The sequence below is a fragment of the Aythya fuligula genome, chromosome 19, assembly GCF_009819795.1.
Source record: "Aythya fuligula isolate bAytFul2 chromosome 19, bAytFul2.pri, whole genome shotgun sequence".
Taxonomy (NCBI): Eukaryota; Metazoa; Chordata; class Aves; order Anseriformes; family Anatidae; genus Aythya; species Aythya fuligula.
In genome coordinates, this window is record NC_045577.1 from 4928605 (window position 1) to 4948677 (window position 20073).

The 20073-nt window shown below is 42.8% G+C and overlaps 2 protein-coding genes across 2 annotated transcripts in view; one reads left to right on the forward strand and one right to left on the reverse strand.

Moving 5' to 3' along the window:
• Nucleotides 1–493: 493 nt before the first annotated feature.
• Nucleotides 494–9523, reverse strand: TTF1 (transcription termination factor 1). The gene is made up of 12 exons (XM_032200410.1): nt 9475–9523; nt 8784–8884; nt 7740–8641; nt 6473–6717; nt 5840–6025; nt 4356–4434; nt 3943–4073; nt 3174–3402; nt 2797–2886; nt 2530–2595; nt 1761–1846; nt 494–1272 (listed from the first exon to the last, which is right to left on the reverse strand). Exons 3-12 carry the CDS (start codon nt 8627–8629, stop codon nt 1094–1096), a joined length of 2181 nt encoding a protein of 726 aa, XP_032056301.1. The 5' UTR covers nt 8630–8641; nt 8784–8884; nt 9475–9523; the 3' UTR covers nt 494–1093.
• Nucleotides 9524–9845: 322 nt separating this feature from the next.
• Nucleotides 9846–20073, forward strand: part of CFAP77 (cilia and flagella associated protein 77) — a 60375-nt gene continuing 50147 nt past the window's right edge. Inside the window, exon 1 of the mRNA XM_032200512.1 lies at nt 9846–9992. Coding sequence (XP_032056403.1) covers nt 9846–9992 — 147 coding nt within the window. The remainder of the gene's footprint in view (nt 9993–20073) is intronic.

Genomic DNA, 20073 nt, shown 5'->3' on the forward strand with positions numbered 1-20073 from the left:
TATACAAGTGGCTGATCTCATGTGCTTCCTGCCTGTCCCACTCAATCACACCATTTTCTACCTTCAGAGAGACTACAGCCAACCCAGTACACAGAACGTTCTCATACAACATCCTTCGCTACATCACAGTCAAGAAGAACCTCAAACACGGCCTTTATTTCAAAAGCCTTTTGAAATTCTGCGTTTTCAGTAACAGTTACTAATGAAGGAAATTTTTATCAAAATGAACAACAAAAAGTACCGTCAAAACCAACTCTTTTCTATTACTTTCTAATGCAGCATATGTGAAATATAAACAAGCCATACAAATACTTTACACAGTAAGATTATTTTACATTCGAGTCAATTTATAAATAGTAATTTTAGGCAAATTAATAAAACATCATACAAAGACAGAAGTACAACCTCCATCTTACCCCTCTATTTTCATATTAAAATGTAAAAAATTCTCCTTGGCACAATAAAAAAATATTTATGTGCATATATATACAGTCTTTTCTCTCTGTACTCCAAATATTAACAAAAACATTTTAAACACATTGTTCTGGTTTGCATGAAATGATAGTACAACTTATGAATATAATTGAGAAAACTCCCTTTTCTCTGAAAGAGTTAAAAAATCTACAACAAAAATAAAAATTAATTGCTTTTAAGAATACTGGTCAAAAAACCCTCAAGGTTGTACTGCTTCAATCAATGCAGATGTCTGAAGTTTTGTTTATGTTAGTGATTTAACAGTGCATTGAAAGTCTTCTTTTAAGGGATTTAATTTTTAAGTACTGAAAATCAAATTCTCACACAAAGAGTAAACAGCAGTTTCCAACTCCACAGAAACTTAAGCAATGGGAAAAAAAATAAATATTTTGAAGCTTTTAGAAAAACCTGGTTGCAATAAAAAAAGATTTATAAAATCAAAGCTAAGTTAAGGTAAGAAAAGGTGGCCCAAAAAAGTCTTTACCTCAGTCTTCAATATAAAACAGGGGAAGACATGCTTTTCTTTGCTTTTTCCATTATTTCATAGCTCATGTACCTGCAGTTGTTGATCTGCGCCCACTTTCAAACAGATCCCTTTCACAGTTAAATTTGCAGACTCTTAATTGTTTTTAAGGCTGTCATCACTCTCTTCACTGGAATCAAAAACATCACTGAATCGGAAAACCTTTTTCTGTTGATTGTCTGTTGAATCAGCAGAACTGAGCTGTCTTCCTTTTCTACTTTCTAACTTTTCTTCAAATTCAGGAAGCTTCTCTTCAAAAAGATAATCGATAATTTCTTTGAAAAAAAGAAAAAAAAAGTTGTCTTAACTGGACCTGTAGGGGAACTGGATGCCATGAGGAAACAGGATCTCACAGGCAGAAATTATTTCATCAATTCTAACTACAAAGATCTTACTATTCCATGGTAATCATACTGATTGCAGAGTAGACCACACACATAAAAGTACATAAAAAGATACAATGAAAAAGCACAGGCAAAGCTTTTAAAGCCAAGGTACTAAAGAAAAGGGGTTGATAAATATTGTACGAAGATACAATTGAAAGTAAAGTGTTACAAAAAAAAGCACTTAGGAAAATAAGTATAAAAGTATAAATAAGTATATACAAATATATACTTATATATAAAGTATAAAGTATGTATTTTAGGCAATTTACTTAGGGAGAAAAATTAAGAAAGAAAAGAAAACTCCAAAGTAGAATATGTGTCCTCTTAGATTCTAACAAAAACATTAAGGAGTAGATAAAAACAGCTGGAATACTGACCAGAAAACGTCTTTTTTTGCCATAGAGGGACATAGGAGACTTTCAGCTTGTAAAATCTGGCTCGAACATAGTCTTTAGGAACACCTCTGAAAACAGAATTCAAAAGATTAGTGATGCAACAAACTAGTACAGCCTACTTGTAGCTGAGTTACGCATTCCTGAAAATGACGCCAGTCAAACAATACCTTGGTTTCAGGTAGAAAAGACAGATTGTGCAACCTAATTAAAACAGCTTTTTCAACATAGTAATTTCCCTTAAGGTGAGCACCAAAACCATATCATTACATGCATGTATTATACATTTAGTAAAAAAAAAAAAAAAGAAACAGAGCTGAAGAAATGTGGAAAAAGAAAAAAGAATTACACAGAAAGTCTAGAATTGGTAATTTCACATTCAGCACTAACTGCCTGGAAGAAGACTATAATACTGTATCACACATTGCAATAATTATCCCTTCCACTATTCGTTCATTAGCATTTGGAAAAATCCTTTTTTAAAGACTATAGCACAGATTATGTAACAGTTTTAATACATAGACAACTTTGGGAATACAACTAGGGTTGCCTGAAATAGTTAAAATAAAGTTTTAGTGCTGCTAGGCATGGTTTATCATGCCTAGCAGCACCAGGATATACAGTCGTATGATATCACACTAAATAGTGGTTTTTATGGTTGCAGAGACCTAAGAACGCTGATTCCTTTGGGGGACTTTAAGACAGTCTGCTTTAACTATCTTTTCTATCCATTTAAAATAAAAAAAGTTTTTACCCAACAATGTCACTGAGTTCTTCCCAGTTTACTTCATCAGCATCCTCCACTTTCATTTCATACAACCTGTGAATGTAACACAGAGGCAGTTTGCAGGCAAAATTCAAGACATAATTTAATAAAGTTCACAGCTTCCCTGGTCAAAAGTTACAGGATTTTTTCTCCAAAAAAATGCGATTGCAAACCTGTTCACAACCAGCACGCTTTTATAAACACAGCTTGGAACAGTAAGAGATACAAAAACATTCCAGCAACTCTGAACTGTACCTTTTAATAAGATTGATCTTGGCCTGTAGTCCTCTGGTCCCCCTATATAACTGCTGCCCTTTGGTTATCTTGTTTGTTACAATCGAAGTCCTTTGAAAACACACAAAAAAGGCTGCTGTCATTTCACGAAATCCCAAGCATCAAAAGGAAGCAACTTCAAGGTGCCTTTGTTACAGCAATGATGCAGCAGCTATCAGGCTTCATGATCACAGCATACAGAAAACTCACCACAGCTGGCAAAGAGTTATTTGTTTCAGACATATTTGCAATACCTCTTTTGCAGCCTACAACCTATTACCTATCCTGCCAAACAAACATCAAGTTTGAAATCTGTTGGGGAGAGTACTTAACTATCTCTATTTAGTATAAAACCTTACCATTTCTGTTTACATTGTCTCCAATACCTAGTTCCCACTTTAGCTTCAATTTCATTCCATGGCAATTTCTGGAGAAGTTTCTCACGTTCTATCAAGAAATTTCTACGTGACTTTTCAGATGATGAAACAGAATTTGCATCTTCCGACTCCATTCCTTTTAGAAACACCTCCTCCACTGCACGCATTAACTTCTGGGTCTCTTCCTTTGACCAGGGACCATAATTAATTGCTAAAATGGAAAAATATTCACAGTTAAGGTAAAATTCATCATAAATTACTAGGAAAAAAAAAAAGCAAAACCGCAAATGCTTCACTTTGCCTTATTTTTATTTACAGGATCAGTTTCTTACATGCTCCCCAGAAACTCTTCTGCATACCAGATTTGAAAGGAAAATTCACTCTAATGATAGAGTTCAGCCTAAATAATAGCACAAGCTCCTAGTTTCTTTCTTAAGACCTAGCTCTCAAATTCCTCTAACTCTCCCCACAAAAGCTTCTCTTTAGACAGCAGAAGTGTCGGTTCCATTTAAAAAAAGAATTGCATTAATCCCATGTCCTGTTCTCTAGACCCCACCCTGCTTTTTTTTTTTTTCCTAGTTGGAGACTGTTCTTATCCTTTGTCTGAAATCACAAACAACAGTTTACAAAAAAGGAACCACCACCACCACCAATCAGTTAAAGAATAAACAAACAAATAAACTCACTCCAGCGATTTTTCAAGAGTTTCTGTAATACACAGACTTAATTGCTTTTCTTAACAATTACGTACGGGACTTAATTTCAGAGTATTTCATAGCAACTGAGAGGTTAGAACGGGACATCATCTCAGAAATCTTCTTCCAATCATTGCCATGGAGAGCATGATACTTCTTTAGTTTTTCTTTTTCTTCTTTGGTATACCTAGTAGAAAAAATAGGCACTGCCTCAGACAAAAATTCAAACCCCTGCAATGCCTTAAGAAAGCTGTACTCTTCACAATGTTTCAATGTTACTCATGACTACAATTTCAATTTATATATCAGAGATTTACAAGAACTAGTCAGAAAAATAAATTGCCAATTAAGTCACAGGAACTAGCACAAACCCAAAAAATTATTTTCATTATTTGAACACTAAATATGGATACAAACACCAGAGAATTATATTAACCTTCTCTTAAACTCCTTAAAATTACTGGCTTACCTCCCTTTATAATTATTCGAGTCAAACATCTTCCTTGCTCGGTAATATATCAGCCGCCAGGCTCGTGGTATGCCCTCAGCTAGAAGGTAAATGATTCAATTTTAAGAGACATTTTTTACACTGGTGAGGCCATTTAGAAAAAAAAAATAAAAAAAAAGAATTTTTCTTAATTGTGTTATAAATGATAAATTCTCTCCATTCAAGATAAAGCACTCTACAACTCAGGAACTGCACAGGAAAGTCTGGATAGGATCTCCTGAAGACTTGCAGAGAGATAATTCCTATGACCACGGTAAGATTGTGAACACTGACAGTTGGTAAATAATTCTGTGTACCTTTGTGCATGAATATCCAAAAGTGAACCTCTGAACTCTGAAGCACAAACCTACTACTCTATAGCTACAGTTTGCATGGACTGGGTGTAGGCTGTTTGTTTGGTGTTGTGTTTGTTTGTTTTTTTAAATAACATTTGGATTAAGTGCAAGTAATGTACCGAATGCTCCCAGCAACAGAGACATAAGACAGCCAGCAATTAGGAGGCTGACGACATATCGTGCTCTTGCATGCAGAGTATTTCAGTTAGGAAAAGCACAGAATGGAGGCATCCAGTGAAAAGAAAGCAAAGATCTTGGCTGAAGAAAAGATCCTTGAAGTGGGGGAGTTTCCAGAACAGAAATGACCTCACCGATGGGAAGGGAACCATGCAAACATGACAATGCAAGTGGAATGACTGAGCATGTAAAACTCAAAGAGGATCAAGTCTGCATTCTCCCTGGATGTTAAATACGTATCCAAACCCATTACAAGTTGTCATTCACTTTCTTGACTGTAATAACAGTGAAGAACCAACACCAATTGGAGAGCCACTAAGCAGCTTCATCGCAGATGCTACAAGATGAACATATTTCTTGTATGAAGCAAGGAAGTCTTTTAACCAAGAGAGAAGTCTAACAAGTAAAATGAGGAAGGAGGAAAACTGTACCTCCTGCAAACAGGATCTTAGTAGCTGCAATTTTATTTGCTTCCCTAGCATTTTGGAAAACTTAACTACTTTGGTTCATGACCTAATTCCTTCCAGTTTATGCCATCACTTGGTCTTGAATCTGCCCTCTATTTATGTGCTCGAGGAACAGTTAAATTAAAGACAATATTTAATCATGCCTGCCATTAATAAATCACTGAACTTAGTTACAGCCTAGCAAATAATGTACCTTAAGCCATAAAATTCAAATGCAAGTATAAGATTTCATCGTGACCAGCAGCACTTACAGGCTTTTTAATCTCTAACATTTTCATGACCTAGAACAAAAAATAACAGTATACTGTAGAGATTATCAACTACATAACCTCAGCAGCATGTTCCTTTTTTCTGCCAGCTTTACCAACATTTGTGCTCTTCAATTAAAAAAGATTTGTGAATATAGTGGTATCAGCAGTTTGTGGAATGTAAGATTCATCTGTCTGAAACGGGACTTTATGCTTACCAAGTTTTTCACAGAAGAGATGCCGTGCTTTTAGGCGATTGATAGTGTGTTTCTCTTCTGGATACCTTGAAGTAAACAGGAGCTTTTCAGCACTGTCTATTCCAGTCATTGCCATGAACTCTTCAATGTTTTTCCTGATTTGATCGTTTTCCTTCTGGGAAAATCTGCCAAACTTGATAGGAATACCTAAAATATATGGAAAGTATTATTAAAAAATAATCTTTTATGTTTCACACATTATATTTCAGGTTTACAGAGATGTTTTAGTAAATGTATAATGGAAGATCAACAGATGCAAAAGGTAAAAAGACAAATGAAGAGAAACTAAACAAGAGCTGGGAGCAGGTAACCTACGCACGTACTTTGGACTATAATTTGATGATGAGGTTGTAGATGCTACAAAACAGAAACCACACTAACTGCAATTAAATATATTATGACAAAAGCCTACTAGAAAAATGCATGTTTTACGTATACAAGCCTGTCACTAAATAAATTCATGAACTGTCGCTGAATTGAAATTAATTGAGCTTGGATGTGACAAGACACAAAAGCAAGCTGTTTCCACTCTGTCAAAACATTAGCACAGCTCCACACTTCCTCCTCCCTGCAGCATTCTTTGGGGGGTCTCACCTTGTTTTTTAAACTCTTTAAATCTCATTAGATCTCTTCCAGCCATCTTCTTGATTGAATCTTCTGATATTTGCCTCACGTGAGGAATAAACTCCTCCAATTCTCGTTTTGCAGCATCTAAATCGAATAATGAAAATGATACAGAGTCCAGAGACTCATCGCCATCCAGGCTGACATCGCCAGAAGTTACGGTTTCAGTACACGTACTACTCCGGGCCTCCTTTGACACTTTGGGTTTTGGTGTCCTGATTAAAAAATAATTTTAAAAAGTAAACTAAAATACAAAAATAGAGCTTTAAAAACAGGGGTTTTCATCGCATCTCTACATGTTGAGCATCTACATGAACATGTTCGCTAATTAAATAACAAGGAATACTTCCCACATCCATGCACCCCAGCCCAGCATAAGCCTTTAAACACATGTGAAATTTGGGATTTCAATATTCACAGTATTCAAAGTTTCTGAAGTCTAGAAAACCCCAGCTTTCCCAAGAACTCTCACACATGGATATGCAAAGAAACACTGTCCCTCACTACCCCAGTGGCAACACGGAACTTTTCCTTCTTTTTCTTATTAGTGAGAGCTAAAGGACACTTTTAACATCATTTTTTATTTTAACTGTCAGCTTCAGTCCATTAAGCTTGAAAATGGATTAACTTCACATTCTGGCTCTGATCCTACACCATATGATAGCATACCGACTAGTGGAGAGACTCATCTAGTTTTTACGTGGACAGAAACAATGCTTATAACTGAAATACTCAAGCATATTTAAAAAAAAAAAAAAACAACAACAACAACAAAAAAAACTTCTATTACTCACAGTACTTAAAAACGTGGGTTCTAGACACTGTAAAAGTACCAACTGCTATTTACACAAGCATTTGCACAGACCTTTAAATTCTTTAGTTGATCTCTGTGAGGTTTTTTTTGGTAAAAACGCACAATATAAAGACCAAACTTAACAACTGGAATCTATTCCCCCTTCCCTCCCGCCCCCCCCCCCCCCCCTTTTTTTTTTGCACATAATTTATTTCCATACCTACATTTTTTAAACAGAAGGAATTTTATTTATTCTCACTCAATGCTAATAAACTTTCACTGTACATTCATAAAATAACTAAGCACTAAAAGTCGGTCTGTAATATCTTAACATTTAGGATATTTAAGCTGTTTTAAAAAGTACATATAAAACAAACTGAAAAAGGATCTGGGACTCAAATTATGTGATATGAACAGTGGGATAGAAAAAAAATCTAAACTTACATTGCGTCAGAGTCTGAAGAGCTTTCATCTGTGATATAAGCTTTGCTTTTAAACTTTATGGGCCTTGCTGGAGTTCTTGTGGAAGACTGATTAGTCTTTTCAGTAGGTTTTGAAAAATTAGCAGGTGCATTCACAGAAGCTTCACACGCAGCAGGAGAAGCATCACAGTCACCATCTTCATGGCATGGCTTGGACACTGCCACACCCCCCTCTCCTCTGGGCGATGGCAACACCGTGTCCTCCTCTTGCTTATTTTGTTCTGGAGATGGCAAAAGTGACTGGTCAACAGATACAGCTGCGTCCTCTTGTGTATCTTCGGTAATACTGGCTCTTCTTTTCTTCTTCTTTTTCTTCTTCTTCGCTGGTTTTTCATCATCACTCCAATCTTGTGTCTGTGAGGTAGGCTGCTCGCTTACTCCATCCTCTTCTGGATGTTTTTTTTTTCTTTTCTTCTTAGCAGACTTTTTTATATAAACGTAATCAGCTTCATCCTCCTGACAACTGCCAATGCAATGCTGATTTACTGAGATGCAAGTTACATCACTTTGGCCATCTGTGCTATCATCATGTTTATGTTTCTTTTTTTTCTTTTTCTTTTTGGGAACATCAATCACGGCTTCATCACTAACTTCAGGTTCCAGGACTACATGAGAATCATCTAATGAAAGCTGTTCCTCCTCCTCCTCTCTTTCTTTCTTTTTCTTTTTCTTCTTCTTTTTCTTTTTATAGACTTCACTGCTCTGTGCTGCTTCATCTTCAAAAAGCTCTGCATCTTGTATAGTTTCTTTTTCATCATCTTCCTGTCTCGTGTCGCGTTCTTTGCGTTTTTTCTTTTTCTTCTTGAGAGACTCCCGAACTTGAAAATCCTCTGCACTTGCTTCTTCTGTCATATTTTTTCTTACCTTAAAGAAAATATGAGTTTACTCAAGCACCGTAATATAAGTACCTTTATATACTATTGAACAGTAAAAAAAAAAAAGTTACTAGAAAACTACTGTAGAACAATTCAGTATTAACTTAGAAACATATAAAAAAGATACTTGCTTTTCAACACAGCAAATTGCGCGAAGTGACCGGACCGAAACGATGCCCTCTTCATCAAACAGATGTGCATCACAGCTGTATTCAGCTTTAAAAACGCCTTCCTGGAACGACAGAGACACACTTCAATAACTATTAGCATTACGTTGAGCTACAATAACTACACAATAATAGGCTGCAGTATTCAATTCTTCTTCCAGCCTTGAAACAGCGACAAGTTAAATATAATAAAGCGTTAAACCCAGCAGTGCTGCAACCCAGCTCTGGTGGCAGAATCACAGCACCAGAAGCTTCTGACCGGGCTGTGACCCAGCGCCGGCTCTGCCTGTGCTCGAGCCGCTCCACGCCGAGCCCGCACCGACCCCTTGACAGGAACCAACCCCGAAAACTCCAATTACTCAAAGCGGGCAGGCATGTTTTAGCACGTTTTAGCACCTTTTTCGCTACCAGCACGCGCAGACCCCCCCACAAGGCCTCCTCCAGCCCCAGCACGGCCCCACCATCTCCTCACTTCCCCCCCCCCCCCCCCGTTCCCTCCTCAGCGGGGCCTCGCCCCGCTCCGCTACAACCCCACCACCGCCCTCAGCCTCCCGGGACGGTGCACCGGGATGGGGAAGACCCCCCAAAAAACACCCCCGAGACCCCCTGAGGACCCCCTCAGAGCCCCCTCAACCCCCCTCAACCCCTTAAATACCCCCGAAGGCCCCCAGGCCCCTCAGCGCCTCCCGCCGGGCCTCAGCGCCCCACGCGGCCCCACCGCGTCCTCCCCTCAGCGGCTCCCCCCCGGCCCCCGCTCCCCGCCCGCTTCGTTCCCGTTGCCGGAAGCGTCCCCGGCCGGAGCCGCCCCGGCGCGGACCGCGGCGGTTGCTAGGAGACGGGGCCGCCGCCGCTCCGGTTCCCCCCCCCCCCCAAAATCCGCCCCTCCCCGGTACCCGCAGGGCGGGTGGCGGCCTCTTTTTTTATTATTTTTATGACTCTTTTCCCCTTTTTTTGTTGCCTTTGGACGCGCCCTCGGTCCGCGAGAGTCTGGTTGACCGCGAACGGCGGCGGAATTCGTTCTCCGCTATGGCGGGAGGTGGAGGTGGAGGTGGAGGCGGAACGGGGGGGCCCCCGCGGAGGCCGCTGTGCTTGGCTGAGGTGGAGGCGGGGAGCGACAACGAGAGGCTGGGGGTGGCCCGGGACAGCATGCTGCGCAACCCCCGCATCCTCAAGGTGAGCCCCGGGACCCCCCCGCTACGGGCCCGGGCCCCCCAGGGGCTGATCCCGGGCCCGGGCCCTGCCCCCATCTCCTCCCTGCACCGGTACCCCCCCGGTCCCGGTCCTGATCCCGACTCCCCCCTGCCCTGGTCCTGGTCCCGATCCCTACCCCGATCCGCCCCCCTCCCTGCTACCCCCCCGGTCTCGGCTCCCCTCTGCTCTCCTCCCGGTCCCGGTCCCTGCCCTGATCCCCTCCCTGCACCAGAACCCCCGCCCTGTCCCGGTCCTGGTCCCGATCCCACCCTCGCCCTGATCCCGGTCCCGATTCCGCCTCCCCCCTACCCTGGTCCCGGTCCCGATCCCAGTCCTGGTCCCAATCCCTCCACCCCCACACTCCCTGCTCCTGGTCCCGGTCCCGATCCCGGCTCCCCCCCGTCCCGGTCCCAGCCCCGGGGATCGCAGCCCCAAGCCCGGAGCCGCCTCCCCCGCTCAGAGCCGGCTGCAGCTCAGCTCCCGGCCCCTGGGTGGCAGCAGCCGAAAAGCTTCCACCGCTCCCGGCAGCTGCTGCCCCCCCCCTCACCGGGCTGGGGCCGTGTTCTCAGGGCTGGGGGGCTCCGGGGTTGGGGAGGTCTAAGGGGGTCCCGGCCGCTGCCTCTTCTCCTTGGGAGGGCAGCCGCTTCTGCTCAAAAACGCCTGGCTTGGGGGGTTTTGGGGGGGTTTCTTACCCCCTCGTGGGACAGCGGTGACATTTAAGCTGCTGCTGCCCAGCCTGCGCTCTCTTGAGGTCTTGAGCTCCCATGGTTATCGCGCACACACACACCCACCCCCGGTACTGTCAGGCCTGGAAGGCAGCTTAAAACTGTGGAATAGCACAGAAAACGGGAGTCCTGCAACACTTGCTATCTGCTCTTTCTCATGAAACTTAAGAATTTAATTTGGAAATGATGATAGGAAGGTAAAGAAAACAAGTGAGTTCTGTGCTGTGACTCAAAAGGAAGCATCATGATTAAATCCAAAGCTTCTGCGTGGTTTATTCCCTCTGGATCCTGTAAATTTGACCGGGAGTGACTTTAACTTTGGTTAAAGTGAAATTAGGGCAGAACTTTCTCGCCTAGCTACCTGCCCCAGAAGGATGTGGCAGACCCAGGTGTGAGCAGGGCACCCAAACTCATTTTGTGCTTGCGGTGATGTCCCTGGGGATGGAAGCAGCTCCTCTGGTGGCTGGGGAAGGAGAGGAGGCAGCGCAGCACACTCCCAATCACTCCCAACCATCTCTGCCTTTCCTAGAAAAACAGGCTACTAAATACATTTTTAGATAATACATAAATATAAATCAGAAGCGGATATACTTATATGATATTTAAGGTAAGTTAAGGCATAATTGCAAGGACTGATCCTGCTTGTCACAATGCATTCACATTCCTGAAGTTGAAATATGTATAACCACCAGTCAGCACCACAAAATTCTAGGTCTAAGAATTTATAACTGGGGTAATGCTGCTAGGAGTGGCTCTTCTTCTGTAGGGCAGGTAAATTGTATGCAGTCGTGAAGATTAGGTCAGTTTGGGAGAGATTTGTCCACCTGGACTGGAGCACTCAGCCAAGCGCTGCCTGTCCGTAGGGTTCACTGTTGCCTCCTCCCCTTGTTTGCAGCACTTTGCCCAACCCTAGCTCTAGGGCTTGAGTTCTTGTCCTGCACAACTGTTGCAGAGCACCTTGGCAATGAGATTGCTGAGCAGTTATAAACCGTGGGATGTTTTAAAAAGATTCAAACAGGATTTCAGCTATCTAGCCAGGTGAAATTAAAACTGGACCTAGTTTTGGAGAAAAGTTGTAATAAATTTTAGCATTCTGGACAACTTCTCTCAGAGTTTCCTTGCAAGAGAGTTTCCTTCACAGTAAGCCGGCTGGTAAGGATGTACAGAGATCTGCAGGCACCTGATGCAATCCTCCCTCATGCATGAAGTAACTGGGCTGCTAACAGCGACACTTCTACACTTGGAATCTGCAGTAATTCCACATCACAGTAAATTACAAAAAGCGCAGGTAGCAAATTCTGCTGCGATGGGATGGCAGCTGTGGCAGATGCACTGGTGGTACATGCTCACAGCACCAGCCCTCTGCCACGTCTCCTCTTCGTGCTTCCAGCTGCAGGCCTGGATCCCTTCTTCCTCCAGGAGAGCCCTGCAGACTCGGCATTTTGGAAACAGCTGCCCAAAGGGTTGGCCAGCACGTCCCAACCCTCACGCTGTGTGCTGCCACCTGAAAACCAAAGACACAAAGATGGTGTAAAGGAGGGGACAAAAGCTTTTGAGACAACTGCTGCTTGGATGAGTGCTTCTAATAGCCAAGGGAGGGCCCTGAAGAATGCCCAGGCAGCACTGAGGTTCACCAAGCAGCAAATACAGAAGAACCTGAGGCCCAGGAGTCATGGATAGGATGCTTGCTCCCCAGCCTTCTTCCAAATTCAGTCCCTGACATCCTCGGTGCTCCGAGCAGTGAGCACAGGCAGTGGAAATGTGACAGTCCTCCTACTTTGTAGCAGCTAACTACAGGATCCCCATCCTTCTCTCCAATTCTCTCACATATCCTCCAAATGAGGCTCCACGTACCCAAACAGAGGCCGTGGCACAGCCGACTGGCCGTGTTTCTGTCTGACCCTCCTGCCCCAGCGCTGCACAGCCCATCCTCCACCAGGACGTGTCCACACACGGCAGCTATCTCAGCACAAACACAGCATCTTTTCACATACAGCCTTCTAAGGAATGGAGACCGTATTATCCTCTCGTAGAATATAGAGTAGCTTTTAGTCGGTCAAGGAATTAGTTTAGTTTAGCAACGCGTGTTTTCTTGCAGCATAAAGCTGAGGGAAGTATTTCATCTAGTAGTGCCAGTAAAAATCTGAGCAAAGCACTTTTGGGTTCTTTGTTTTTACCGGTGAAAGCCTTAGCAAAGCACTTTTCTCAGTAAAAACTTACTGAAAACCACTCTGTGGTACAAAAATAATTCAGCTCTGGGCAGGAAACAAGACTTCACCACGCTTAACACCCAGCAGACCATAATTAACCTCGACAGGGCTGCCAAAGTCATTGCATCGCCAGCCTGTAACAGGCCATACCCCCGGTACGTGGAGGTAAATGTGAAATCACAGCTGCGGGACCAGCCATCAAAGCATGCTCTTACCTGCTCAGGTGTGTCCAGGGGGCATGCAGGGAGCAGGGGCTGGGAGCTGAAACAGCTTCAGAGCCGAGCAACACCCAGCTTGCATTCAGAAGCCCAAACTGAGTCTCAGAAGAAGAAAAAGAAGAGCTGCTTCAGAACCAGCAGTTCCAAGGAGGAGGAAAGGGGCTTTGGATGCTAAGAAAGGCTGGCACCTGTGAGAAGGGCCAGGCTGTGGCCAGGGGGGCTCAGTCCCACTCATCTGCGCTGCAAGAGAACCCGATTTAACAAACAGAACAAAATATTTGTTTTAAAAGCTTGTTATTTACATAACAACTGCTGCCAGGCTCATTTTATTTTTCTAAATGCCAGACCATTTAGAGTTCGTTTTCCTAAGCTTTTCTCTTCAGTCCTAAGGGCTGGAAATTGGGTACCAAGTAAAGGCAGAAATCACTCCCCACATTTTACCTTTTCCTTTAATGCCCGTTCAACCTTATCATGAAATATTTGTCAGCCATCAGACTTCTTACAGAGCAAGGCACTGCTGAGAGTTGTTGCAAACTCATTTTGTTTTCTGGAGACATTCATAGAAAGGACAGCTAAGAAAAGGAACTGGTGGCATTTTATCAAACTAAAATTGTGTCACGTCATGAAAAAAAAAAAAAAGCTCTACTGATGTGAGAGACAACCACGGACAGGTGCGGGGTATGAAAAAGGATATTTACTTCAAGTTGCAAACCGCCACTATCAAAAACATCTCTTGCAACAGTAATTATTGAAAGGGCAGGTTTTCCATCACTCTGGAGCTGAAGCTTTTATTAATAGACCTGCATTGTGGCAGTAACAGGGCTTTTATGTGCCTGAATGTTGTGCTCAATCTTTGAGCCTTTAACCTTCACCTTACTCTTTTTTTTTTTTAAGCCTTCTCTCCCAGTCCATGCATCTTCTTAAGCTCTCCCCACACAGACGTACGATGAGGCAAGGTGAACCTGTGCTGCTGCTCCTAACTCATCAAACCCCGATGTGCCACTCACCTCTGTGATCCTTGTCCCCCTTTGCGCAAGGACGGCTAACCTGTGCAGGAAGAGGAGTTGATAAAATGAAGGCTTCCCTAAAAACACACCCACAGCTGGATGCTCAGAGCTGTACGAGCTGGCAGAAACCATGCAGGTGCACTGTCTGCAGGTGGGACTGACAGAAAACAAAATCATTCCCTCTCCCCAGAAACACCGAGATGGCACAGGTCCCCACAACATCCTCTGTCCCCACGGTGTGCCCCTGCTCTGCCCAGCTGATCCAGGGCTTCAGGCAGCAGCAGAGACCCCAAAGCTGCAGCAGGGCTGGTTGAGAGCAGCCAGGGAGAGCCTCAGACGTGGCAAACACTGACAGCATCACCACCCAGCAAAGCAGCTTCTGCAGGCATTCAGAGAACTTCTCTCAGGTGTTGGCTTTGTTGCTTTAAATAACCATTCTCTTTCCTAACTCTCTCAGCTGTTTGGACTCGATGCATCTATTTAAAACTTGGTCAGGAACCAAATTTTAATTTGCCTGCCTCAGGTGAATAACCCCTGCAACACAGAGGAGAGTAGCCACAAGTGCTGGGAGCTGTGTTTGGAATAGGGCTGCCTTTTATTCGCTGTTAATTATACTATTTACCTCAAATCACTACATGTGCTGAGCATTCTGCCTTCTGTGCTTGCTGCTCAGGGACGCTGAGGATTAATTAGTGTTTATGCAGCATTTTGTGTGCTTATTATTATTATTATACCACTAGTACTATGATATTTTTGCAATCTAAGGCCAGTATTGTGCTTTTAAAATGTATTCTGAAACGTCTACCCAGTACAGCTCAATAATTCATTAGAGAAATAAACTAATGAAGGGCTGGTTAGTCAAATAATCATTAGATTTGGTTCTGAGCTTTGTTTTGCCAATGCTCCGACTTCTAAGGGTTTTCTTCTCAGCATGAACTCATTTAAGATTTTAAATGAATTATTTGGTACACTAAAAATTAAACTCCTCGTGAGCTTTAGTACCCTCCCACATCCTGCACAGAAACCGCTGGAATAAATAAGGCATTTCCAAGAGGCAAGTAAACATTCTGCAGGAGTGAAAATAGTGGATTTTTTTTTTGCATGGTTATTTGAAGACAGGATTTAGGCTGCAAAGTGACGGCGGTGATTCAGCGGGCAGAGGGGCGGCAGCAGCAGCACCGGGCGTTCAGAGCTGCTCGCCCCAAAGACAGGCATGCAGGATGCAAAGCAAGCAAAAGGGCATTTTGATCCTTTATGTGAACAAAACAATGCAAATTGGTGAGATTAATAGGCCCCAAAAACATTACAAGGTGAATGCCTTTTATGTTTGTGAAAATCTTCTATGTTTATTTGTCTAATACAATGGAAATAAAGCTTCAAAGGGCCTTTGATTTAAAAGTGCATTATTGAAGTCAGCCAGCACGATAATAACCATTAGACCGAATTGTTCCATTATGACCCTAACAGCAGAGAATATCTGTACGGCCCCTCGTGTGAGCTGTTGGTGATATAAAATCAGAAATCAAGCTAAAGGAGGAAAGAACGTAGGCAGAAAAGGAAAAAAATAAAATGACAAAAAGGGTCACAAATGTGTCCACTCATAAAATGAGGCTGCCTTACTCGCAGAGCACCAAGAGCTGCGTCAGCTGTAATATTTTGTGATGAACCTAGAACTCAGACTTTACTGTCTGAGAGATTTAAGAAACTTTGGGGGAGAGCCAACGCCACTTTATGGTGCTGGCCCCAAACCATTAAGCCAAAAGATGATTTTCAGGCCAATTCAAATCCAAGACACCATGCAAAATGTCAGGGACATTTGAGTCCCTGTCAAACAGAGGGAAAAGGTTTGTAATAATCCCCAAGGCTCAAACCACACGTATCTCTCTGTTCTTTTCAGTGGTTATTCCATTCTGCCATTTCAACCAAAAACCTGATAACGTGCCCTTCTTCACAAGCTGTTCCCCCAAGACACTGAACCCACTGGGCTGAGAACAGCACCGCAGACCCCACTGAAACTTTTAAGAGCACAGGAACATCTCTGCCTTATTTCCTTCCCACCCACAATAAATACCCCTCCTTTTCTGGAAGGGGCACAAGCAAATGTCCCGAGCATACAGGAGAAGCTGGAAGAGGCTCAGTAAGGACCCTGCTGGGCAGGGGGGCATTGGGCAGGCAACTGCCCAAAGGAAAGGCAAAAGCTTCTTCATTTTTAAACCTTTACTAAAATAATTTTCCCCTCTTTTTAAGTGCTGCATAGCAGAACGTAGAGCAAACAAAGCACATTCCCAGTGATCACAGGGACCAAGGTTTTCCGTTCCACATGTTTGCAAGTTTTTAGCCACACTTTCCCCAAGGGCAGATTGCTTTCCACACAAATTCTTAGCGATGCTCTTATGCTTAATTATCGAATTGGAGAAGCCTTTGTCATCTTGCAGGGATTGTTTTGTTCTTGCTTGTTGCTCACGTTGTGCAATTAGACAGAACCTGAATTTCTAAGGATATTTTCTTTTTTAACCATTTGTACTTAAAATAAATTAGAGTATAACTTTGCAACTTGCCTGCGTTTGAAGTGACACAGACAAGTGAAAGTGGGGCCCTATTACTAGGTTTCCTATAACAGAAAATCTCAGTATCAGGGAAATCGCTGCAGTTTGATTTTTTTTTTTTTTTTAAGTAAATCTACGTGCTGATTTGTGCCTAAAAAACTTACAAGTCAAACCTGATTAAAAATGATAGTGTAATGCCCCAGCTAGGAGAAAATAAAAAATAATAAAAAAATAAAAAGGAAAAGCAAACACAGTGAGCCTTGTACTACTTAGTAAAGAGCAAGCTAGCCTGAAAAATAAAGATCATTTTCATCACAGGCTTTGGGCTGCTTGCCCAGGTAGAGGAGACCCTTTGTGTGCAGCGTGCTTTTTTAACTTCACAACGCCCTTTGCATTTGCTCCCTCAGATCACCTTCGTGGCTGCCGCGTGTCCCCTGTGGTGGTTCCCAGGAGACACCAATCCGCTGGTCAGAAGGCGACTGTAACGACGATAATTACCATGTATTACGGTGTGTTAAAGCACTAATACATGCTGAAACGCAAGTTTTCCTACACACCCACACCAGCACCACCGCATCCATCGCCGGGCTCTGCCCCTCTCCTCTTCCCACTCCGCGCGGTGCCACCGCGAGGGGCTTCCTTGCTCCCTCTGCCTCCATAATCAGGGAGATAAAATTGTTATCAGATTAGCCCCAGCAATGAAAAGCACAGTCCCGGATCACACTCGCAGTTAGTTAGCATTTAGATAGGCTGGGACAGGGGTCCGTACAATAGGCATCAAAGCTGAACTCTTGGTGCAGCAAGAGGGATTAATTTCTTTAACCAACATGCCTGATCTGGCCTATCTCATTACCCTGCCTTGTCAGTGTCGATGTTAGATTTGATTGAAGATTATACCATTTAGGCCTTTCCCCTGTTTTCCACAGAAATCAGGCCTATTGAATTGCACATTCTTCCATGGGCCCCTGTCAATACTCAGTGGCCTGAGCCTCTAATTCTGCTTCATTTAAACTTCATCAACTTTTCCAATCAAGTGGAAGGATCTGAAATAGGCTCCGTAAGCAGAAAGGCCCTTTTTCCTTTTGTCAGATAATTTATTCTGTTTTCTCCTTCTCTCCCCCTCACTTCCCCACCTCTTTCTCTTTTTCTTCTTTTCGCTCCCTTTCCCTGATGCTGAAAATGAGATTACAGTATTTAAATGACTATGATAATCAATCGGGGGACCTTGAGCCGAGATTGAGGTTAATTTTTCTTAGCAGAACAAAGAAGCGTGATGCCATCGGGGATTTGAAGGTGCAATCTGTGTTTCATGCCTGTATTCCTCCCTCCCAGTCCGAAACTGCAGTTTTAGTAGTCTTTTCTTGTTCCTAACTAGGCGGTTGTTGTGATTTTTAACAGAGGCAACCCCTAGGAGAGGAGAAATGTAATTTTGGGCTGATAAATAGCTAACGGCCTTCAATCAACAATTTTAATAGGAAAAAAAAAATTCACTTACATGATGTGACTGCAGATCTAATGAAAGCGCTATCATTGCCTTCTTTATTTTTAAATATACTAGGAATAATTCTCAGCAATGTTAGAAGTAGCCCTCCCAGCCTGCAGAGCGGAGCTGTGAACTTTGCAGCGAACGCCCCTTTCATTCAGCCGCCCTTTCTGCTTAGCAGCTCTCTTGGTTGCCTCGAAAAAGTCGAGACTTTCGTCATGATTTTACTAATCAGAAACGGAATCGCTTATGTTCCTCTTAAAACTTGCATTGAAATGGCTTGTTAAGCCTTTAGACGGTGTATTTTCCCTTGTAGCACAGCAGCATTCACTCACCTGGATCTTTCCCTCACCCTTCTTAGGAAAAGAGAATGAAGAAAATATGTATTTCTTTGCTTCCATCCTAGCTGTCTTGTCAGTGCTGTTTTACATGCTGCCACCCAATGTTATCTTTTATTTGTGTCAGGAGAGAGGATTTGACAAGTTCAGTATACAATGTTCATTTGGCAAGGCAAATTTTTCATACCAATTTTGAGTAGAAAATGAAACCATCTTTCAACAGAATGAGCAACATCATTTTTAGACAGACTTATTATGAGAAGAAGAATTGCAAAACTTTATTTCCCTGCATGATCCCCCGAAAAAAAAGCCTGGAAATGAGACATTTAAACAAAAAATAAATAAATACATGTATGAATGTTTGAGGCCATCAGTTTGTTTTAGAAATAAAAAATAACCACCAGCTGCTGTCAGGTAGCTGTGGCCTCCTTTTTGTTAATCAGATGCTGCTGAAATTGGTTGCATCATAATGTAGCTTTGTTTCAAATCTCTTAAGCTGTCAGAAGATTGGGAAAGGCAGACCGACTTTAGAAGTTTGTCAGCGTTCACCAAGCAAAACAGTCATTAGTCAACAGCAGCGTAGGCTGAGATTTTCAAAGACACCCAGGGCCTAAGCAGGGTAGGGGGCTACATCTTGCTGAATTTCAAAGGGAGCTGGGTGCTTCGCCTCCCTCTAGAATCCCCGTTGTAACTTCTGGTCATACTAAAAACTCTGAACAATCCAATTAACGGAAAAAAATCTCATTAGAAATTCAGTTGTCTCCGTTTCCTGCTCTCTCTTGTCTGTGCATCCTGTGTTGCAAGGTACACAGGTACGGCAGCCTCCCTAGGAAGAGGCTCTTCTTTTTTTGTGGTTCTGTTCAGCCCCACCACAATGGGCTCCTGCTCCCTGACAAGGACTCTCTGGTGCAACTGCACAGCGAGGACCCCCAAAGGTTAAATAAGTATTTATTAAGGAAGGCCATATGTTAAAAAAGCACTGTAAAACCTTCAGTAGGTGATGGAGTTCATTTTAGCACCCAGGATCCCTGCAAGGTCAGGAGGTGCAGTATAAGCTGTGCAGGGTTGTATATCTCCTGTGTTCTGCAAGTCCACAGGAAATCACAGCCCACAACGGGGTCGGGATGCTCTCTCATGCCCCAGCTATGGCCTCCTGTGAATTTTACCAACAGCAAAAGCAGCAGCACCTCCAACGTGCCCATTCAACCCCACAGACTTCAAGAAGCCATGTGTCATGGGGCAGCAGTTTGCTGTGAGTCTCTCTTTAAGCAAATGTTGGCTCACCACGGGGAAATTAAAACTCCATTAGATGTTGCCACATTGTAGAGCAGACCCCATTACAGCAGTCGCGTTGCAATTAATTGGTTTCTTCTGATACCACTTAATTCTGGGAAGGCACAGATAGAAGGGAAGGACAAGGCTGATCTAAACAATAATTTCCTAAAAATGATACAATCTAAATAAACTAATGAAGTGATTACATAGTTATTAATCTAAATATAAAGAAAATATTGGGTATATAACAATTTAAAAAAT

What these genes read in the sequence shown, in the direction of transcription:
- TTF1 (XM_032200410.1), bottom strand. Translation starts at nt 8,629, where the DNA reads ATGACAGAAGAAGCAAGTGCAGAGGATTTTCAAGTTCGGGAGTCTCTC. An exon ending in TAAAGAGTTTAAAAAACAAG is followed by an intron (nt 6,026 to 6,472) that starts GTGAGACCCCCC and finishes CATATATTTTAG; the next exon opens with GTATTCCTATCAAGTTTGGC. An exon ending in GCAAAAAAAGACGTTTTCTG is followed by an intron (nt 1,273 to 1,760) that starts GTCAGTATTCCA and finishes TTTTTTTCAAAG; the next exon opens with AAATTATCGATTATCTTTTT.